We start from the raw sequence: 21,025 nt of genomic DNA, 5'->3' as shown, positions 1-21,025 counted from the left end.
GAATACCAGGCATTGTTTCTTCCTCCTGAACCTGTTATGTTTCACAGAAGGATTTGGATTTTTGCCCCCTCTCGATCTCTCAGCTTTGAGGCTTAATTCCCTCCAGATGTTTCTATGATGATTCCCCCTTCTGTATGATTCTACAGCATTGTGGAGAGGGAGCGGAGCTTGAAGGCAGGGGAACCTGTGTTCAATCCTGCGTCTGCCAGGTCCTGGCTGTGTGACCCCGAGCCAGTCCCTTAACCTCTTGGGGCTTCAAACGACTGTCAAAGGCTTTTGGTTGCAGAGAAGGGACTGACCTGCACCAGTGGACGGTTTCATCCCCCAAGAGTTTCTTATACCAGTCCTTTTTCCCAGCCTTATGATTTTGTGCTCTGACACTGCAAAGCAGAAATTAATTCAGGCCTCCGTAGGCAGGAGTAGGACCTCTGGGAAAAACCGTTGGCCAAACAGAAAAGGGAAAGAAGGCTCAGATTTAGAAATGCATCCTACAGAGTGTCTGAAACTTGTGACCTGGGATGATGGGGGTGGTGGCATTCATCTCTGTCCGCCTCCCCCACCCCCCCCACCCCCGTGCTCTTTCTTGACATAAATAAAGCTTTTTTTTTTTTTTAAACTGGTCATTTTATGATCATGGTACTTGGCCTTCTGCCTAAGGAAACTGGCTCTCAAGAAATGTTAATAAAGACAAATGTCAGCACATGTTTATGAAATCATATTTCATCCAATAACTAGGAAGTGGACACCATGTCGATGTGACTCTCACTAGACAGTGAGCTACTAGAAGGAAGGGATTGCTTCGTTAACAGCCTAACATCCCCAGCACAGCAGTTGTGATGTGCTGTTGTTGTTCGGTAGACCAGTAGTGTCTGACTCTTCATGACCCCATTATGGGGTTTTTTTGGCAAAGCAGAGCGCATTGCCATTTCCTTCTCCAGAGGATTAAAGCAAATAGAGGTTAAGTGACTTGCCAAGGGTCACACAACCAATAAGTGTCTGAGGCCTCATTTGAACTCAGGTCTTCCCTGACACTCTAACCACTGAGCAACCTCACTGCCTCATGCCTGTGACATAGGAGGTGCTGAATAAGCTCTCATTGATTAATTAAGACTTATTCATCCTTCTTTCCTTCATCCATTTAACAAATATTTATTAAATGACTACTGGTGGTGATACCTTAAACTTAAAATGCAGTCCTAGCCCATTAGTATCATTCTTTTGGCAACCTAGAAACCTTCCATGTAATTTGTCCCTCCTGTGATCTCATTCACTGATGAGCATGCTTTATCCACATCACAATCCATCCGTGCCTGATGAACGTCGTCTGAGCTATCCTATCAATCTGCCAGTGAGGAGTCCACTCAATGTATTGGGAATCTTGTTCCTTTTCTCTTGGTTAGCACATGGGTTATCCATCTATCCTTCCTTTCTCTCTCTCTCTCTCTCTCTCTCTCTCTCTCTCTCTCTCTCTCTCTCTCTCTCTCTCCATCTCTTCTTCCTCTTCCTCTCTCTTCTCTCTCCTCTCTCCACATCTCCTTCTTCCTTCACTATATGACAAACCCCATTTTTTTTTCAGCTGCTCATCTTCCCAATGACATCTTTTATACCTCCTCTGTGTAACTGAAGGCATCTAGGTGGAACAGTGGCCAGGCTGTGGGGCTTGTATTAAGGGAGACTCCAGTTCAAATCCTGCCTCAGACACTTATTCGCTGAGTGAGTCATTTAGCCTCTCCATGCCTCAGTCTGGCCACCTGTGAAATGAGGGAGTTGGACTCTGTTGCCTCTTTGAGTCTCTGATCCTTATTTGTAATGTCTTGCAGCATGCTCTTACATCATGGGGTTTTCTATTGTCCTTCTAGGCATCCTTTGAAGACTCTTAATATTCCATGACACTAAAACGACATAATTTTTCTTCTTCCAAATCTTAAACCTCAGTCATGTCTCTGAATTCACTGGAAAACCAAGATTCTGAACTATAACAATGTAAGCATCGGATAGCACATTGGATATCAGTGTTTAAAAGGGAGATCTTTATCTTAGGAAGAAGCTTGGGCTTATTAAAAGTATTTGGGCTACATTGGAGTTTTGGTGAAATATTCACTTCAATAAGCACTTATTAAGCACTGACTATATACTAAGCACCATACTAGGGATACAAAGCACATGGGATACCAAAATGAAATAAAAACAGTCCCTGGATATCTACAGTCTGTTTTATTCCCTCTAACTCAATAAAAGCTAAAATCATGGATACCATTCTTGTTATAGAACCCAAACACCCCTTCTCGTCCACTGGAAAACAGTTGGCCACATCCTTAAAACTCTCTCTGCTCTTGGCTTCCAGGACACTGTACCCACTGGCTTCTCCTCTCTCTAAAACCACTCCTCTGCCTTCTTTACTAATTTCTTTTCCTTCTCTTGCCTCCTGCAACTAAGGGGCTTCCTTAAAGCACAGCTCCTAGCCTTCTGCCTTTCTTTCTCTTCATCCTCTTCCTCTCATGGCCTCTTTTACTTTACTACCTGTGGGACACAGGCAATCAATGGCTTCCTCCATCCCCAGCAGCTGCTAATGACTTTCCCTCTGAGATTACCATCCATTTACTCTAAATACATCTTGAATGTCCCTGGTTATTTGCTTATCTCCCTCTTTAAAATGTAGGTAGAGATTGTCTTTGCCTTTCTTTATATTTTTAGCATGTCACCCAATGTCTTTTACATAGTACATAATAAATGGTTGCTGGCTAACTGACTATCTCCCTAAGGCTCAGTTTCTAGATCTATAAATGAGAGGTTTAGATTAAATAGCACTTGAAATCCTTTTCAATTCTAGAACTGTGACCCCATGTGATCAACTGTCCTGATGACTTCTAAATCTCTCTCTCCAATCTCGAGCTCATTTACTCTTGAGTGTCTAGTTTCCAACTGCATAGTGGACTTTCCCATATGGTTATTTTGCTGGTATCTCATCTCACCATGGTCATAGGAACCAAACTCAATATTGTTCCTGCTAAATCAGCTCTTCCCAGATTCCCTTTACCTGTCAACGATACCACCTTTCTCTGTTCACCTGTTTGTGTGCTTGCAATCTCAGTTATTCCTCTCCCCATCCTCCATCATCTGGTCATTCACCAAATCCTTTTGCTTCATCTCTATTCTCTCTTTCACCTCTCTGTCAGCTCTCTCTTCACACTATCCTTCCTCCAGTCTTTTCTCCACTCCAGGACACCCTCTATATTACTGAGTGCCTTAAGAATACTTGCTATCTCATGGATTTTTCTGCCCAAAGCTTCAGTGACTCCCTCCTTCTAACTATATCATAAGTGCCCTGATTGCCCTCCCCCTCCCAGTATTCAATACACAACTACTAGAGTCCTTGGCACTTCTCACTTCTTCCATCCTTTTCAATCTTATGACCTACCATTATGTCCTACCTCTGTGCCAGCCACTGGAAATACAAGTAAAAGCAGAAAGAGAATCTCTGCCCTCAAGGAGCTCACATTCTAATCGGGACAGACAACACATAAGGAATCAAAAAGGGGGAGGGGGTGGAGAAAAGATGAAGGTACCCCTTTCCAGGGAACAGTAGAGAAAATCTGCAATCAGGAGTATAGTCTACAGAGTAATGAAAAATGGCAGGCCTGGGCATCCATCCGTTGAAATGGAGGTTCTCGGGAGAACCAATTAATCAGTGAGGCCACAGTGCCCAGAGGTATTTCCAATGTGTGCAGTCCAGAGGTAGAATGAGTTTCCAGAGTTTCAGAAGCATTCTAGAGAAAGCCCACAGAGTCAGGAGTACAGTCTTCTATGACATTTCTGGATTGGATGATTCACTTCCTAATGGGTGACCTGCCTCAGAATCTGGACAGTCTTGTTACTACCTTGTGAATAGGCCAGAATCATCATCCATGTAATGGCTCATGTCACTCTCCTCGCCAGAAAACTCTTGCCTTGTCCCCAACTCCATCTGAGACCTACCCATCCTTCAAGACCCAGATCCACGAAGGCTTCTGGGAGCACTCCAGCCTTCATTGGCCAGAGTTTAATGTCTGTAACACACAATTTAGCACTTCATTTGGTTTTGTCTTATTGCTGCTTGAAGTGGGTTAATCTCATCTCTCCTATTCAAATTGTAAATTCCTTAAAGGCAGGGATTAAAGGATATGCCTTTTCCTAGATCACCTAGACCAGGGCTGAGTGTCCAGTCGGCAATTAAATGAATATTCATCGGGCCACGGATTCTCCAGAGAGGATTAGATCCATTAGACATATCCAACAGTCACTGCCAGATAATATAAAACAAGTTCTTCCCCCAGCCATATCAGGAATAGATAAACAGAGCATTTGTTATGAGCCAGACTCTGAAGATACAGATATAAGCAAGCAAGGAAGTTCCTGCCACATTCCAAGTGTGGCAGGCAATACATAGAGGGAGCTAGCAATGAGATGGGCAAGAGGGAGAGTCCTCTACTGGTCCTTTGTCTGGGCAAACTCAAAGTCCTCTGTCTAGCTGGTAGAGTCTAAGGTTCTGGGGTGGGGAGGAAATGGGGAATGGGGATGAGCCCAACTCATTTCCCATTGCCTTCTGTACAGGACACCTGGATAGGAGGTTAGACCTTGAGCTTGTGATCTCATGTATGGTATAAAAACCTATCTTAGGATACAGGCCCAAAACTATATCCTTAAATTAGAGGCCTTAAAGAATGTGTTTGAACTGCTCAAAAGAAAAAAAAAAGATTCCAAGGGAAGATTACTTATAGCCCCATAATTTACCAAATGAAAAGCTAACATATAATTTAACGTTAGCCACCTGACCTTTTTTCTTACTTGTAATACTGATAAGTTACAAGAATTTTACCACTTTATTTCTGTCTTCTTTTTTAAAAAATACAAGAATAACTATTGAACTAATTAGTCATCAGACTTCAGTCATCTTTCCAGAGGCTAAAAACAAAGGAACAGCTTCTGAATTTCACTGGCTTTGATTGAAAGCAGGAATACAGAATAGTCTGATGAGTGATATTAGTCAATAGACTTTTTTTAGACAGTTTATTATAACTGCGATATGCTATCTCATTGTTGGCTTCTGGGATTCCTGGAAGGCGTACACTTTAGTCTTTCTTTGATAAAAATGTAATTTTATAAAACTAGGTCATTCTATTTAACAAATCTCAGTAGCAGGAGGACAGGCATTTCTGTTCATGTTTCCTAGCACTAAGTTGATCAGAATGGCCAACCGAGCAACACATTTTAAGAAGGATATTAACAAGCTGTAGAGCATCCAGACAAAGGTAAGCAGGGAGATGAGAATCTAATTCAGTTCCATTGGCATTGATATTAAGTTCCTATTACATAGAAAGGACAGCTAGGCAGTGCTGTTAGATATAGTGCCAGGCCTGGAATGAGGAAGACTCATCTTCCTGAGTTCCAACCTGGCCTCAGACACTTACTAACTGTGTAACCCTGGGCAAGTCACTTAACCCTCTCTGCCTCAGTTTCCTCATCTGTAACATGAACTAGAGAAGGAAATGGTAAAGCGCTCCAGTATCTTTGTCAAGAAAACTCCAAATGGGGTCATGAAGAGTGGGACTCAGCTGAACAACAATAGCAATGAAAATGATGTAGAAAGCACTGTTCTGGACCCAACAGAAAAGCTAAATACTCCCTGGCATCAAGGTGCTCACATTATACAGAGAGAATACAACAGAGAATACAAAGAAAGAAATAACCAAGTAATTTGAGAAGGAGGAGAGACTATTGACTAGAAGGAGGAGGAAATGCTTCTCCTAGGAATCAACTAAGCCATTGAGGAAGGTCAAGATTCTAAGAAGCAGAGGTGAAAGGACCTTGTACAAAAATACCAAGCAGGAGATCAAATACTGAATGCAAGGAACTAACCATGAGCCTGTTGGCTAGAACATAACATCTTTAAATTGAAAGAAATCTCAAGAAAGTTGAGAAAGGTGACCTGGAGCCAGTCTTTGGTGGTCCCTAAATGCCAAGCTAAGGAAATTGTATCTTGTCCTAGGGGCAACAGAGAGTCAGTGAATCTTCTAAGGGAGTGACGTGGTCAGACCTGGGTTTTAGGAAGATTGTTGGGGAAGCTGTGTGTAAGCTGGAAAGCTTGTGTAACCATAGATAAAGGTAGCCGACAGATGGATGTCTGGGGATATTTGCCTTTGGGTTGGTGAGTTGACCATCACTGATAATTTTTCTTGAATCACAGATTGTAAGTGTATCAACTTTATCAGCTTTTGTCTATATTTTCCACTAGTGTTTCTTCAAAAAAAAATTTTTTTTAACTTGGGTCCAAAAAACACTTGCATCAGTAAATAAGGGGTTGTATGGAGCCACCCAACATGTGAGAAAGACTTTAGTGGACGTTGAGACCTTATCAGACATAAGTCAGAAGTGTGAAAAGGCATCCATAAAAAGCTGCTACCATTTTAGGCTGCATTCCTTTGCGACATGCCAGATGAGAGAAGTTATAGCTTGTGCCCCATATGGGTGTTGGCTTCAGGTCTGGGCACCACATTTTCAGAAGGATATTGACAAGCTCTAGAGCATCCAAATGAAAGTAACCAGGGATTAGGAGGGAACCAGAAACCATACACGGATCCGGAGAAGGAAGTGAGGAAGTTTCACCTGGTGAGAAGTATTGAGGGAGACACAGCAGCTTTCTTTAGTAGCCCAAAGCCCAGGGGTACAGGAGAAGGGGATAGACTTGGGTCTTGTTTTGGTTTTTTATCCCAGGAGTCAAAATGAAAATTAATAGGTGAAAGTTACAGAGGCAAATTTCAGCTCCATGTAAGATAAACCTTCTTAACATAATTGTCCAAAGGTGGAATCTAGAATGAGTTTTCTATCAATAGATATTTCCAAGTAGCAGCTTGGATGACTTGGAAACTGTAGAGGGAGGTGCCCATGCAGGTTAGATTGCCTCTGAGGTCCTTTGTAACGGAGGGTCTGATTCTATAGAATGCGCTGTGACCCAGAAAAGATTCTTGATAAAATAAGTAGCTCCTAAAACTTATATTATGTTCTTTCTTAATAAATAATTCATAAAATGGATGATTTCTTTCTTCTCTAAACTCTAGACCCTAAACCTGCATTTTGTCTCAGAATTCACTGAAAAACCTGGATTCTGGGCTATCATAATAGGAACATGTAGTGTTAGTAATGAACTTCCCCAGAAAACCTATTAAATTATTGAATTGCTCAGTTCCCCTCCTGGCAGCAATAATGTCTCCTCCACTTCTTAAGCAGATAGGGAAGAAAACACCTAGTAGATAACAAAAGCCTGCAGATTGCAGTTAAATGTTTACCAAGTTAATACTTTTTGACATGTTGGATTTCCTTCCAGGTTGGTTTTGTTTGTTTATTTGCTTGGTTGCTTTTCTTTTTTTCTTCAAGATTCTTTACTCTGCTGAAGAAGTAAATATGAATAATGAGATATACACTTCTGGACATGGCCAATAAGGGAATTTGAGTTGCTTAGCTATTTATATTTGTTATGTTTGGGGGTTTTTTCTCTTTTTTCCCAGTGGGGGAGATGGGAGGTAGAAAAAAATAAATGCTTGATGATTTTTTAAAAAATAAAATAAAAACAGGCACGTTTAAGCACCTATTTATTATGTATCAGGTACTGTACTAGGTAGTGGGGATAGCAAAACAATGAAGTCAGTTCCTGACTTCAAGAAGCTTACATTCTATTGCAGGGAAACCAAAACATAAACATAAAGTTAAATACAAAATATACACAAAATTATACCAAGGAATTGTGAGAGAGAAGAGACCATCAACTGGGGGGAGCAAGATAGACTTGCTGTAGGAGGTGCCAATTGAGCTAAGCTTTGGAGAAAGGTAGGAACCTTAGGAGGGGAAATTGAAGAGGGAAGGAATTCCAATAACTCTTTGATCATCCTGAAATATTCCACAGATTTTCTCCCAGTTGACCCTTTCTTGTCCTCTGCTTGAGCCCTTATCTTGACCACTTACTATCTCTTCATACCTCTTGTCTACTTTGAATATCTCTTATAGGAACTGATGGGGCTGTTTTAGAAATTTCCTTCCATCCTACACCATGCTAAATCTTTTGAGGGGAACATTTTAGTTCAGCTTATTCTGTTACTGCATGTCGTATCCTGTCCATTCTAAAATGGAATTCTGGGATTTCGTGGGCATCTCTGATTTTTAGTGTATCTAAGTGCCTGCCTCAAATTCGGAAAAGGCTCGTAAGTGATTTTAGGAAGTTCATCTTTCGGCAGATTTCCTAAATGATTAAGTTTTTTACTTTCTCATCCAAGTGTTTTGCACTCCCCATTTGATCAAATCCCATTTCCGATAACCACTTGGATCAAACCCATACTGTTGCCTTCCTTGAACGAAGTAGAAAGAGACAAGTGCTTTTCCCCTTAAGAATGATTCCAGTTTGAAAATGTCAATAGATGCAAAAAGCCGCCCCAGAGCTTTGCTCTCTCGAATGAAAGTGGAGTAGTAATGACATAGTCAATGGTAACTGTCACCGAATGCAGAGAAATCAGATTGTCAGGCCTGGATCTAGAAAATTCTTGCCAAAGTAGGACCTCATTTACACATACATCTCTTCATACCCTTTGCTAAGAAAAGCATCTGTGACAGTTTAGATGTTTGTTCGTTTGCCAAAGATCTTTCACTCTGAATAAAGTAAATGTCATGTCTGCTGTTTATCTTCAAAATCCGATAGAATATTTTTAAAAAAGAAATATTGGGGGAGGAGGGAGGAAATTGCGGGGTTCCGGTGGTGAGCAGTGGGCTTTTCGGTGGTGCCTACAGTGCCAGATGAGATTAGATAAATCCACGTTTTACATAAAACAGGTACAATAGCCGAATGAAAACTGTTCAGCCCACGACTGGCCCTTCAGAACGAGGCAAGGGATTGTGGATTGGGTTGTATGATCTTCTAGAACCCACTCCCAGGTCCTGACGACTCCAAAAGATCCAGCTACTTCAGTCAGACTGGTTGTTTGGCATCCTACGGGCACAGCTGCCTCAATCAGAAATTTTGAGCAATTTTTTTTGGCCTCAGAAGCCAACTGGTACAATGCCATGTGTCTGCGAGTGGGTACAAAACAGCTTCAGCTTCAAAGATTGGAAGCGGGATGTAATTGCTCCATACTCAAAGGTGACCCCTGCAGAAGGGAAGTTTACATTAGAGGACCTAATCAAATGTCATGTCTGGGCTAGAGGAAATGTCAGCAAAGAAATGTCCCTAGTAAGGTCCTTTTTCATTTCAGAGTGTGGTATGGTGGTTTAACAGAGGAAAATGCCTTGAATGACTGAAAAAAGAAGGAATTCGTTTGGTTCTCCCTTTCTTTTCAGATCTGATTAAATACAACAGGCATATATTACATACCTATTACATCCTCGGGATAGAAAAGCAGAAGGAAACAGTCCAATCTTCAGAGAGCTTCAGGATAGAAGTTATGCACAACTAAGTCAATATGGGGCAGTTTGAAAAGGGAAATGGCACTTAGAATTAGGAGAAAGGCTTCCCAAAGGAGACCCTAGTACTACTCCCTCATTTTACAGATGAGAAAACTGAAGAAGCTTACATTCTATTGGGGAGAAACCGAAACATGCACATCAAATTAAACAACAAAATTTACACAAAATGATACCAAGTAATTTCTAAGAGAGAAGGGAAGTAGTTTGCTCAAGGTTATACAGGAAGTAAGCAGAAGTAGTGAGGTATGAAGCCAGGGCTTCTGACTCCGGAGCAGTAGGTTTATTATTGTGCCAAAGAACCTTGTAGGAAGTGAGGAGCTCCAAGAGGCCTCCCAGATCCATTAGATAAGACTTAGAATAGGGGCATCTGCTCTGGCTAACACAACCAGACCCTATTTAAATTTGGCAGGGAAATTATAAAGTATAACAGTGTAAGCATACAATAAATGTTGGTGGAATTGAATTGAGTGAAATCGCTTTCTTTAAAAATGTGGCCCTGATGCATGGGATTGTGTGCTGTTGAAGTAGTAGTGTGTGACTTTGAATGTCTTCTCCTTTCTACAGATGACATGGAAGCCATTCCTGTCAAGCAATTTGTTAAACATATCAGTGAGCTCTATTCTAATAACCAGCATGGATTCTCCGAAGACTTTGAGGTAGGTTTCAGAACCAGACCTGAGCTTCCCAGGAAATTGACCTTTGTTTGGAGGTTGAGGGATGGGGTTCATTTTGTATTGTTTTGTTTACTTCAGGTTGATTTTGAGAAAACTCCAACTTTATCAGTCATTTAAAATAAATTTATTTTTGAATATGATATTTATCTATCTTTAGGATACATATTTGCTCTCTATAAAATTATAAGTAGAATGTACATAATACTTTAAGGTTTGAAATGTACTTTACAAATATCTCTTAATCCTCAAAACTCTGAGAAGTAGGTGCCCATTTTGCTGGTATAGAAACTGAGGCAGAGGAAGGTAAGTGACTTACTCAGGATCACACAACTGGTGCCTGAGTCCCGATTTTAATTCAGGACTTCCTGGAAACATATGGTTAAATTACTGAACCACTGTGAACTTCAGCTATTTTCAATCGCAAGAGAGGAATAATATCTGCTTCCACCTCCTAGGGCTATTTGTAAGAATCAAATGAGAGCATATATGAAAGACTTGGCAAATCTGAAAGCACTATATAAATGTGAACTAGTTTTATTATTTTAAGAATTCAAAATAACATCCTTTTTCACAAATTAAATTATTTCTTTAGTTTTTAAAACTTTTATATTATTTTATTAATATTTTTTGTTTTTACATCACCCTAATTTCCAAATACTCCTCCCCTTCTTCCCATTAGTATAATCATAAGAATTTAAAATAATATCCTTTTCACAACATGGTTTCTTCATTTTAAAAAACTGTCTTATTACTCTCTTTCATTTTTACATTACCTTAATTGCCAAACAGATCCCCTGCCCTCTCCTGCCCATGAAGGCATCCCTTATTACCAAGAATAATTATATGGGATAGGGACCTGGACCTAGGATTTTGTTGCTATAGGGAATTCCAGGTGAGGAAAATTCATCCACCAACGTAGGTCAGCATCTTCCCAGCAACTTGTAATCTTAGAGGGCTGTCTAGAGTTAGGTTACTTGGCCAGGGTCACAGTCACCACGTGTCTAAGGGAGAACTTGAACCCAGACCTTCCTGGCTTTGAAGCTGGCTCTCTCTCTCTACTCTGCCAGGCCAAGAAGGACCCTTTTTGCCAAACCAGCTGTGCCTGACATTACATGCCAGATTCCACTCCCATAATACCTCACTTCTGCAAAGGAAAAGAGGGTTACATTTTCTCTTAAGTTCTTTCTCTGATGATCTGATTAATAATAATAACTGCTGTTAACATAATGCTTTGGTGTTCTTAAAGTATATTCCCTTGAGTGTTGGGCATTATGAGGTTGGGGGGGGGGGTCATACAATCACAGATTTAGAGGTAGAATGGACCTTGTAAGTCATTTATCCCAACCCTTTGTTTATTGGTGAGGAAACTGAGGCTCAGAGATGTTATTTGATTTGCCCAGAGTCACACAACAACGGTGTCAGACAGAATCTGGGTTTGAACACGTCTCATCCCTGTTGTATAGATGAGTACATGGAGGCTCTTCACAGGCTAAGTGATTCACCTAGAGCCATATGCCAAGGAAGGGCCAGGTCCAGCACTGGCACCCAGGTTCCTGGCTCTTTAGCCCAGCCTCCATGGACTGAAGAATTAAGGGCCCCAGTTGAATAGGAAAAAAAAAAAAGGAACAGGATGGAAACTCATTTTTCTGCCTCCATCCAAATCTCAACCTTGAGTAGACATCCCCAGATCGGCTCTTGCATTTTGAGTGAAGCATGTTCCTGCGTGTATCCCTTCTTCCATGAGCACCAAGAGGAAGGAGCGCGTCTCTTCCAAGTGAAGACACAGGCTTCTGGCCATGATAGATACTGAGAGGTTGAAAACAAGGTGGAGGGTAGCATCAAGTCCCCTGTCAGCTTTTGAGTCAATGCCAGTGCACCAGTGACAGGGTGTAAATGAGCTGTTAAACAGATTGCCCTCTTCTGAAAAGAAGAAGCTTGACTTTGAGAGACTGGAATGCAAGGTCCCCCATCCTCCCTGCCTTGGCGCTAACTAGCTACGTGATCTTGGCCAAGTCACTTGAGGAGACAAAGCTGCTTCTCGGTTTCCTTATCCGGAAAATGGGAACACTCACAGCTGCCCTGCCTCTCTCTCAGGATAGGCTTAATGAGTCAGTGGATACAACTGAGCTTTAGAAAACTATAAACACTCTGCAGGTGGCTTTTCTAGAGAGTAAGATGAAAAACAAGGATCTTTATACATGAGCATCCTTAAAGGAAAATCTGGTATACTCAATAGTAGTCACAAAGGCAGCATTGTTTCTAGGTGATATTAAGTGAATCACAACCATTTAAAAAAAAAAAAACTATAACCATGACATCATAGATTTAGAACTAGAGATTCCTCCCAAAAATCTTGCAGTTAGGCAGGATAAATAGATGCTAGGATCACAGATTTGGGGCTGTAACAGATGCGAGAGACCATCCACCCCCTCATTTCACAGATGAGAATATGAGACTGGAGAGGTAGAGGGGTTAAGCCACTGGGCTCAGGTCACACGGATAGGAATTGTCAGAAGTGGCATTTGAACCTAGTTCTTCTCTCCCTGCTTCAGCAGAATGAAATAAAAAGGTGGGGTAGAAAATTGGACTATTCTCTTTCAGCCAATCGAGGTTCACTTACTTTCTGGGAGAAGTGGAAGGGTTTAAATTATTTATTGCCAGCCGCCAGACGCTAACCAAAGGCGGCACCTATTCAAGGCACAAAGAAAACGGTGTAAGTCAAACATTTTGTATTCATGCGGATGGTGAATGTGTGTGGTGTTAAAAGTGATTTAGTTCAATTGACTGTGGGCTGGATGACTGAGCAGGAATATTGAGGCATTTAACAATGTTGATGGTATTCAGAACAAACATTTATCCTCCAGAGAGCAGGATTTGATCAGGACGATCAAATGCAACTCCGGCTTCTCAATTATTTATGAATTGAGACCCCAGTGCTATTCATCACAGCTGGTTTTGACACCATTTAATTATTCAAAATAATCAGCTACACCTCTGTATACTTGATCTGACTTAAAATGGGCTTTTCTGCATCAGAATTACTGCTGCTAACAAACCTGGGGCCTCTTCTTTCTAGTCTTCCTTCCTTTTTTTCTTTTTTTACTTTCTTTTTTATTTTCTTTCTCTCTTCTTTTTTTTTAAGCATCAAAGATCCATTACCCAACATTTCCCTCCCATCTCGAACTCTCTATGACAATGATGGTGCTAGTGGGACTGAGGGTGGGGAAGAGGGTTATTAAGGAGGCTTTTATCCCCCATCTTCTCTTGATTGAAAAGGCTCAGCTTATTCAGAGCAGGTAAAAAAAAGATCTCATATCCTCAAAAGGATAGTGAGGCCAGAACAACGAAAGCCAGTGAACTCTACAATAAAACACATCTAAATCCACCCCCCACCCCGGGGCAGTCTAACTTGGTGCAACTTCTGAGTTATCCATCTTCATAATGTTGCAGAGTGTAATTGAAATTAATCATGGGCATTGAGAGTGGGTCTTGAATCTTAATTTTGAGAATGCTTTGCAATGATCACATTTATTGCGTGAGTGTAAAGCCATGATAAACCAGTGCCTAAAATGGGGCTTAGCTTTTCTTCTAGGGCAAAACCTCTTGAATTGAGGGTCTATGGATTGATTTAAGGGAGTCTGTACATTTGGATGGAAAAAAAATTACTTCTTTATTTTCAATATGCTCTAACTATAACTGAAAGAAAAGTTAAATTTTAATTTTTTTAAATATATATACATATATCATTTTAAAAACCTGTATTTTTAAAATGATATATGTATATATATTTTTTAAAAATTAAAATTAAAAAACATATAGTTTTTAAAATGTATCATTTTAAGCAGGGATCCATAGAGGCTTTATCTGAGCATCAGAAATGGGAAACCCCATTCCCCCGCGCCCCCCATCCCCACTCCATTCCAGATGAAGATGGCCCTTGGTTTATACAGTTTTTCCCAGTGAATTTGTTTTTACAGTTTCCCAGAGGTACTCATCAAACCAGCAGCCCCAGATTATCATAGACCATAGATTAATGGGGTTGAAACTGAGGTATTTCAGTAGCAGGAATCTGTAACCTTTTTAGGATCCTGGACCTTTGTGGGCAGTCTGGTGATGCCTTATGGACTCCTCAGTATGTTTTTAAATGCATAAAATATAAAATAGGATTGCAAATTATATAGAGATAAAAATGTAGTTTTCCCCTTCCAAGTTCATGCCCCCCCCCCCCGCCCCTAGAAATCTACCCATGAATCCTTAGACTAGGAATCTCTGTACTATGGAAGGAAATGTGGTAATAGATATTACCAGGATCAATTGCTATTGGGTTAAACTGGTTTAGGGGCTGCTGGGACAACCAGTTTCCCTGGCAACCAGATTTTTAAAGCTAGAACAAGATGGTTCCCTGAAAGATCCTAATCTTCATCCCTCTGCTTTCACTGTGGGTTAATCCTTTCCAGACAATCGGTCAACGAGTATTTCTTAATCACCTACTATTTGCTAGACTGGGCACTGCAATCTGATTTAAAGATACCTTGACAGCCAAGTAAAGAAGCTTTTGGCAACATTCTTTTTTTTTTCCCCTCAAGGGAGTTTACTTTAAGTCCAAAGAGAAACAAGATCTACAATAACTTTCTTTAGTTTTTGGAGAGAGAAGATAACAAAGAAAAACAATTATAAAACACACACACACACACAAACCAAACCCAGTGAATTCGCACTGGATCATTCAGCAAACTTGACTTGTCTCATCTAATTTTTAGCTGCTTTTTAGAAATGAAAGCCTTGTTAGGTAAATGTAATATTGTTGGATTTTTGCCTCTTGAAAGAGAGAGAACAGAATGATTCACTGGTAAATTTAAGTGTTCATCTCTGGGGCTTGCTGAGAGCAAGCTTATGTTCCTTGTTAGGTAGGGTAGAATAATGCCTAAAAAAAAAAATTAGCATCAGAAGAAACCTGGGTTCAAACACCTGTTCTGATACATATTATGTGTGTGACCATGGGCAAATCAGGTTATGTTCTCAGAGCCTCAGTTTCTTCATTTGTAAAATGGGAAGAGTAGTGATTATACTACCTACCTCAAGGGATTTTTTTAAATAAGGAAAGTACTTTTTAAAATGCTTTTAAATATATACTGAATTTTAAAAGGAAATAACCCTTAAGTACTTTATGTAAAATATATCCTACATAAACTTAAAGGCAAATCCATAAATGTGGATTATTATCGTTTCATAAATATGTGGAGATGGAAATTTAAACTATTGACATCATAACCTTTAGCAGATTCTGAATCAATGGAAATAGTACCAGTCCCTCCTCTAATACACAGTGCTTGCTCTTAAACTGTGAGAAAATAATTAAGCTATTTTTTTTCCTTCACCCTCTTTAAAAAAAAATTATTTTTTCACTTTGTTCTCTTTTGCAGAGTTGTTTGAAGGTAAGGGAATCATCTGAATTTTTCCTTCCTGAATCACTAGTCATTTAGAAGAATTCATTGTAGCATTAGAAAATATCATTCCTTCCTCCCAGGTCTTCCAGAGGTGCATTATTAGCGCTCTCGCTCTCGCTCTCGCTCTTGCTCTCCAAAGTAAGGGGCTTAGAGGCAACCTGGATGGGTGGCATATTGATAACATTAGGAGGATCAAAGGTTTAAGAAATAAGCTAGGAGATGAGGCTGTAGGTCCAGCTTTCCTCTGACAAGATCTTTGGGGGAGCCCCCCCATTACAATTAACCCTGATTGAGCTAAAACCTGACTAGCAAGGCCTCCCCAATCAGGAGACGGGAGGCTCATCCAGCTGAGCCCTGACCACTGGTGATTTGCTAAGGGTCTCAATTACTGTGGGCAGAATTCAAAGATGCGGAGGCGTCCTTGACATTTCCTTCCATAGTCCCTTGGCTGGTGATGTAATTAATGCCTCGTGTAGATCACTTACAAGTCGTGCTGGGGGAACACTGACAATATTTCCAACATCGTTTTCAGGGCCCCAGATAAACATCTTTAGATCTCAGAAGGCCCAAATATTAAATGGAGGTATAGGTAGATAAGCCTCCAAGAGCTGGCCATGGAATTAGGCCCAGGAGGGAGTGGATGGGGTCAGAGACCTGAATCTTCCTCCTCTTACTGTGTTGTTGTTGTTCAATAGTTTTCAGTCATGTCCAACTCTTCATGACCCCATTTCAGATTTTCTTGGCAAAGATACTGGAGGGGTTTAACATTTCTCATTTTACAAATGAGGAAACAGAGGCAAACAGGCTTAAGTGACTTGCCTAGGGTAACACAGCTAGTAAAGCATCTGAGATCACATTTGAACTCAGGTCTTCCTGACTCCAGGCCCAGTACTCTATCCACTGGGCTGCCTAGCAACCCTTATTAACTGTGGAATCCTGAGAAAGTCACTTTACTTCTGTGTGCTTCCGTTTCTTCATTTCCAAAATGGGTGGTACCTACCACAGGTCAGTTGTGAGGCTCCAATGAGCCTTAAAGCTCTCTGTCAATGTCAGCTGTGATTACTATCCAGATTGTCTGCCTCAGGCTGCAAAGAGCTTCACAAGCCAGAAACCAGGCTTGATGATAGAAGGCTTGGTCTCTGCTCTCAGGCTAATAAGAAAGTCCTTAAGGAGTCATTAGCCTGCTCTTTGGAGTATCCTGCATTTTTCTTCCATCCCATCAGTCACCAAGGATTTACTTTCTTTACTATATGCCAGGCACCAAGCATGCAAAGACAAAGGCAAAACAGTCCCTGGCCTCCAGGGGCTTACATTCTACTGGGAGACAAAACATGTATCCAAATGTGTGGCATTAATAGAGATTGTGTGCAAAAGGAGATACAAGGTAACTTTGCCAGGGCTGGCATCCGCCGCTGAGGGAGCAAGAAAAGGCCTCTTTGCAGAAGGCAGTGCTTGTAGTGAGTGTTGAAGGAAGCCAGAGATTCCAAGAGATAGAAGTGAGAAGGGAGCTCTTTCCAGGTGTGCCCAATCAATCGGTCCATCGACAAGCATTTATTAAACATCAGCTGTGTGCCTGGCATTCTGCAGTGGCAGGAAGAGGGGTGTGAGAGGGAGAGAAGATGGCTTTTGTATATAAAGAGATTGGTTTCTCTTGCACATCAGAAACATTTCAAGGAATGAAATGAAGGGGTGTGTGTGTGTGTGTGTGTGTGTGTGTGTGTGTGTGTGTGTGTGTGTGTGTGTGTGTGTGTGTGTGTGTGTGTGTGTATACACATTTAGTGGAGGCTTTCTTTCCTTGGGATCACTCAGCTATCATTCAACTCGAACAACATTTACTAAGATACTTCTATGTGCAAGTCACTGTTCTGGGCACTGAGGATAGAAAGGCAGAAACTGAACAGTCCCTGTCTTCAAGGATCTTCCATTCCTCTGGGAAGATAAAGCACATGAGCAGCTAAGGGCAGTGTGAAGTAATAATCTGAGGGAGATGAGCACACATGCATGCACACACAAAATCCCTCGATGGGATGGATGCTTGCCCAATCTACGGAAGCTCCCCTTTTGATCTTTCCCTGCTCTTCCGTCACAATTTAATGTGACTCAAATCCTTCCCCGAACCAGTGAGATCACCCAGTGGATAGAGTTCAGGACTTGGGAGTCAGGAAAACCTGAATTTGAATCCTGCCTCAGACACTTCCTAGCTCTGTGACCCGGAAGGAGCTCCTTAACCTCAGTTTCTTCATCTGTAAAATTGGGATAATCATAGCCCCTACCTCACAGGGTGGTTGTGAGAACTGAACACTATAAAAACACTTCAGAGTCCTTTAGGTACTATACGAATGCTAGCTATTTCTTGTTAGAATCCTAGTGATAGGAGCATGGATTTAGAGCTAAAAGGTTCAACCCCTCATTTTACAAATGAGGAAACTGAGGCTATAGAAGTTAACAGCCAAGGTAATGGTATGCCAAGAACGAAGATGGGGGTTGGAGGGATGGCAATAGCTTCTCTAAGGAGCCTTCTCCATACCTACCAGCTCACCCATCCACCTTAGGCAACCAGCTTAACCCTTTAGCTACCATAACAAAGTATGAAAACGAGACCTTTGCTTTCCCCTGTAGAGAGAATTCTCTGGTGAGGAAGCTACCTCGGCCAATGCAAGGTGGAAATTTCTCAGTAACATCCAGCCTTGGAGAGGTGCCTGACACAGTCTGCACAGATCAGAGACAGACTTGAACCCAAGTCTTCCTGACCCCACAGCCACTGTATTATACTGCTTATCTCCCATAACATAATATTCCCGACTTGGTTTGTCCCTCTACTTCCCAGTTTTTTGACTCCAGTTTTCTCACACAAATTGTGATCTAGCCAATTGCCAACCTTCAAGACCATCATTCAGTTCCAAGCATAAACAACTTAGAGAGGTTTTTTTTTAATTCCAAAATTCCCATATTCATTTGGTACCCCATTTGTAGTTGCCTTCGAGTTATAAAATTAAACATAACCGTTCCAGTAGGACATTAAAGTTTTCACAAGACCATCTCAGAAGCTATTTCCAAGGTGCTGCACAGGTGAATTTATAACACCCCATCTGTCAGTGTCACCTTAATGGTTTTTTTTAACACCTATTAAAATCACATTAAATTTGAAATGCCAGTTTGGGTGGAAAAAAGCCAGTGGTATACACAATGATCTCCTGAGCATCCAAAATGAGTTTCACATTCCTGTAAGGAATTACCAATGGTATTATCCTAGAGGCAAAATGAGGCACCTTGGGCAAAAGGAACGCCCAGGCGTTCACGAAATGATATTTAGCATTATTAATGAATGCTCTTTGTTTTCTGTCATTCTCCTCATTGGAAAACTAAAACAGAGCTGACAGCTCTAACTGAGGGTCTCCAATGACAAAGAATTGGATTAACCATTTTCAGTGACTATTTTTCCAATGAGGGCCCTTAGCTGCCCTAAGTCTCTCTCTTATCGGTTGCTTCATCTGCTTGCAGACAGAACCAGCCCCAGACTGATCTAGACAACAGAAAAGGTATCATGGGCCGCTCCGTAGGAATGAAATCATGAAAATAAGTTGGAGCTACTAGTTGCCTCAGCCTTGAGGGGGTAAAGTCAACTATGGAAGAGTCCCTACATGTTCTCAGAGATCCGTCCCTCACTCATCGATATCCTTAGAGGTCACCCCCCTGGCCTAAATCAAGAAGTCAGCAAGGCTAGTTCTTCGATGACTGCGCTACCATATGGGATATCACCATGCTCCCTCACAGTGCATTAGGCTTTTATTGGAGCAAAACAGGGCAACTTACGAGCAGGAAAGGGAAGCAAAAGGAATAAGCATTTATTAATCACCTACTATGTGCCAGGCACTGTGCTAAGGACTTTACAAATACAACTTCATTTGATTCTCACATCAACCCTTGGAGGCAGATACTGTTATTACCCCCATTTTACAGTTGAGGAAACTGAGGCAAATAGAAGTTAAATGGATTGTCTAGTTTACACAGTCAGGATCTGAGGTCAAATTTGAATTCAGGTTTTCCACACTCCAGACCTAGCACTATAGACTCTGTGCCACTAATATAGTAAAGAGCATGTTGAATTTGGAGTCAAAGAACCTGGGTTTCAATCCTAGCTCTGCCATTTTACTGTATGATCATGGTTAGGTCACCTAAACTCTCTGGGGCCTCAGTTTCCTCATCTGTCAAATTACAAGATTGGACTTGACTTCTCAGGTCCCTTCCACCTCTAAAACTATAATCCTCCATCATTATGTCAGCAACAAGGTGGTTAATTTTTCAGATTCATCACAGGGTTAGGTACAATCAAAACTGCTGTATTTGAAGTCAGGTTCTGGATTCAAATTCTGAATCTAATACATACTACCTCTGTGGCCATGGGCAAGTCACTTAACTTTTCTGGGTCCTCATTCTCCTATAAAATAAGGAAATTAGACCTAATGATCTCTCAAGTCCCTTTCCACTCTTAATGCTGTGATATTATGATTGAGAGAGGTTTTATTCTGCATTGATAGAAGGAGTATCTACATGGATGAAATCCCAGGCCCATGAAATAATGATGTAAGTATACTATGATTAGCCAATGCAATGATTCTCATCCAGACTTTTAACACCTAGGCTTCAAACAATTCCAATTACTCAAACCACACTGTATTTTTCCTATTTTCGCTACCCTATTCAGTAGGGAGATATGATTCTAGTGACCAAAATTATGGATGGAAGAGGCCTTCTTTCCTGGTGGGAGATTGGCAACTGTCTATAAATGAGGTTAAGTATCATAGAAAATCTCAAGTCCATTAGTCATATATCATTTTGCACATGTGGAGCTCTTGAAAAATAATAAAATCGTTCATTACCACCATAAAAGTGGTGAAAACAGCTCAATAAATATAAACATAAAGTCCAAATGTGCTTCAGGGCAATTAAAAACTAAATTATCCTGGTGTGTACAAGATTGGTCATGAGGGGTACCAAAAGAATGGTCAAAGAGGTCCTGGGCTGAGTGGCTATCAGTGATTAAAATAACCCAAGGATTCCATGAAATGCACAGAGTAATGTTTCCTCACCTACATGGGAGTAGTGGTAGGTGAAAATTTACATTGGTGACCTTTCCACAGTCATCTGTTAGTCTACTTAAGATAAAAGGAAGACAAATCTCATTAGAGTCCATCATCTCTACCAATCTGAAAAAAAGTAAAATTCAGGGTAGGAATTTCATGATGCACGCATATAACATTATCATAATCAGAGCTTCTCGGTGTCAGAAAAGACCACAAAGGGTATCTGGTCAAAACAATGCTTGAGCAAGAATTCTTTCTCCAACACTGCTTCCTCCTTTTTTTCCTTCCTTTCCTTCTTTCCTTCTCATCCTTCCTTTTTTTTTTTTTTTTTTTTTTT

At 40.9% G+C, this 21,025-nt stretch overlaps 1 protein-coding gene across 2 annotated transcripts in view; it reads left to right on the top strand.

Annotated features, from left to right (window-relative positions):
• The window catches only part of PTPRG (protein tyrosine phosphatase receptor type G), an 848,612-nt gene that overhangs the window by 780,640 nt on the left and 46,947 nt on the right, over positions 1 to 21,025 (top strand). For both annotated transcript variants that reach the window (XM_044004271.1, XM_044004263.1), the window contains one exon: positions 10,048 to 10,139. In XM_044004271.1, coding sequence (XP_043860206.1) covers positions 10,048 to 10,139 — 92 coding nt within the window. The remainder of the gene's footprint in view (positions 1 to 10,047; positions 10,140 to 21,025) is intronic.

Source organism: Dromiciops gliroides, chromosome 1, assembly GCF_019393635.1.
Source record: "Dromiciops gliroides isolate mDroGli1 chromosome 1, mDroGli1.pri, whole genome shotgun sequence".
Lineage (NCBI taxonomy): Eukaryota > Metazoa > Chordata > Mammalia > Microbiotheria > Microbiotheriidae > Dromiciops > Dromiciops gliroides.
This window is presented reverse-complemented; position numbering and strand designations above follow the sequence as displayed.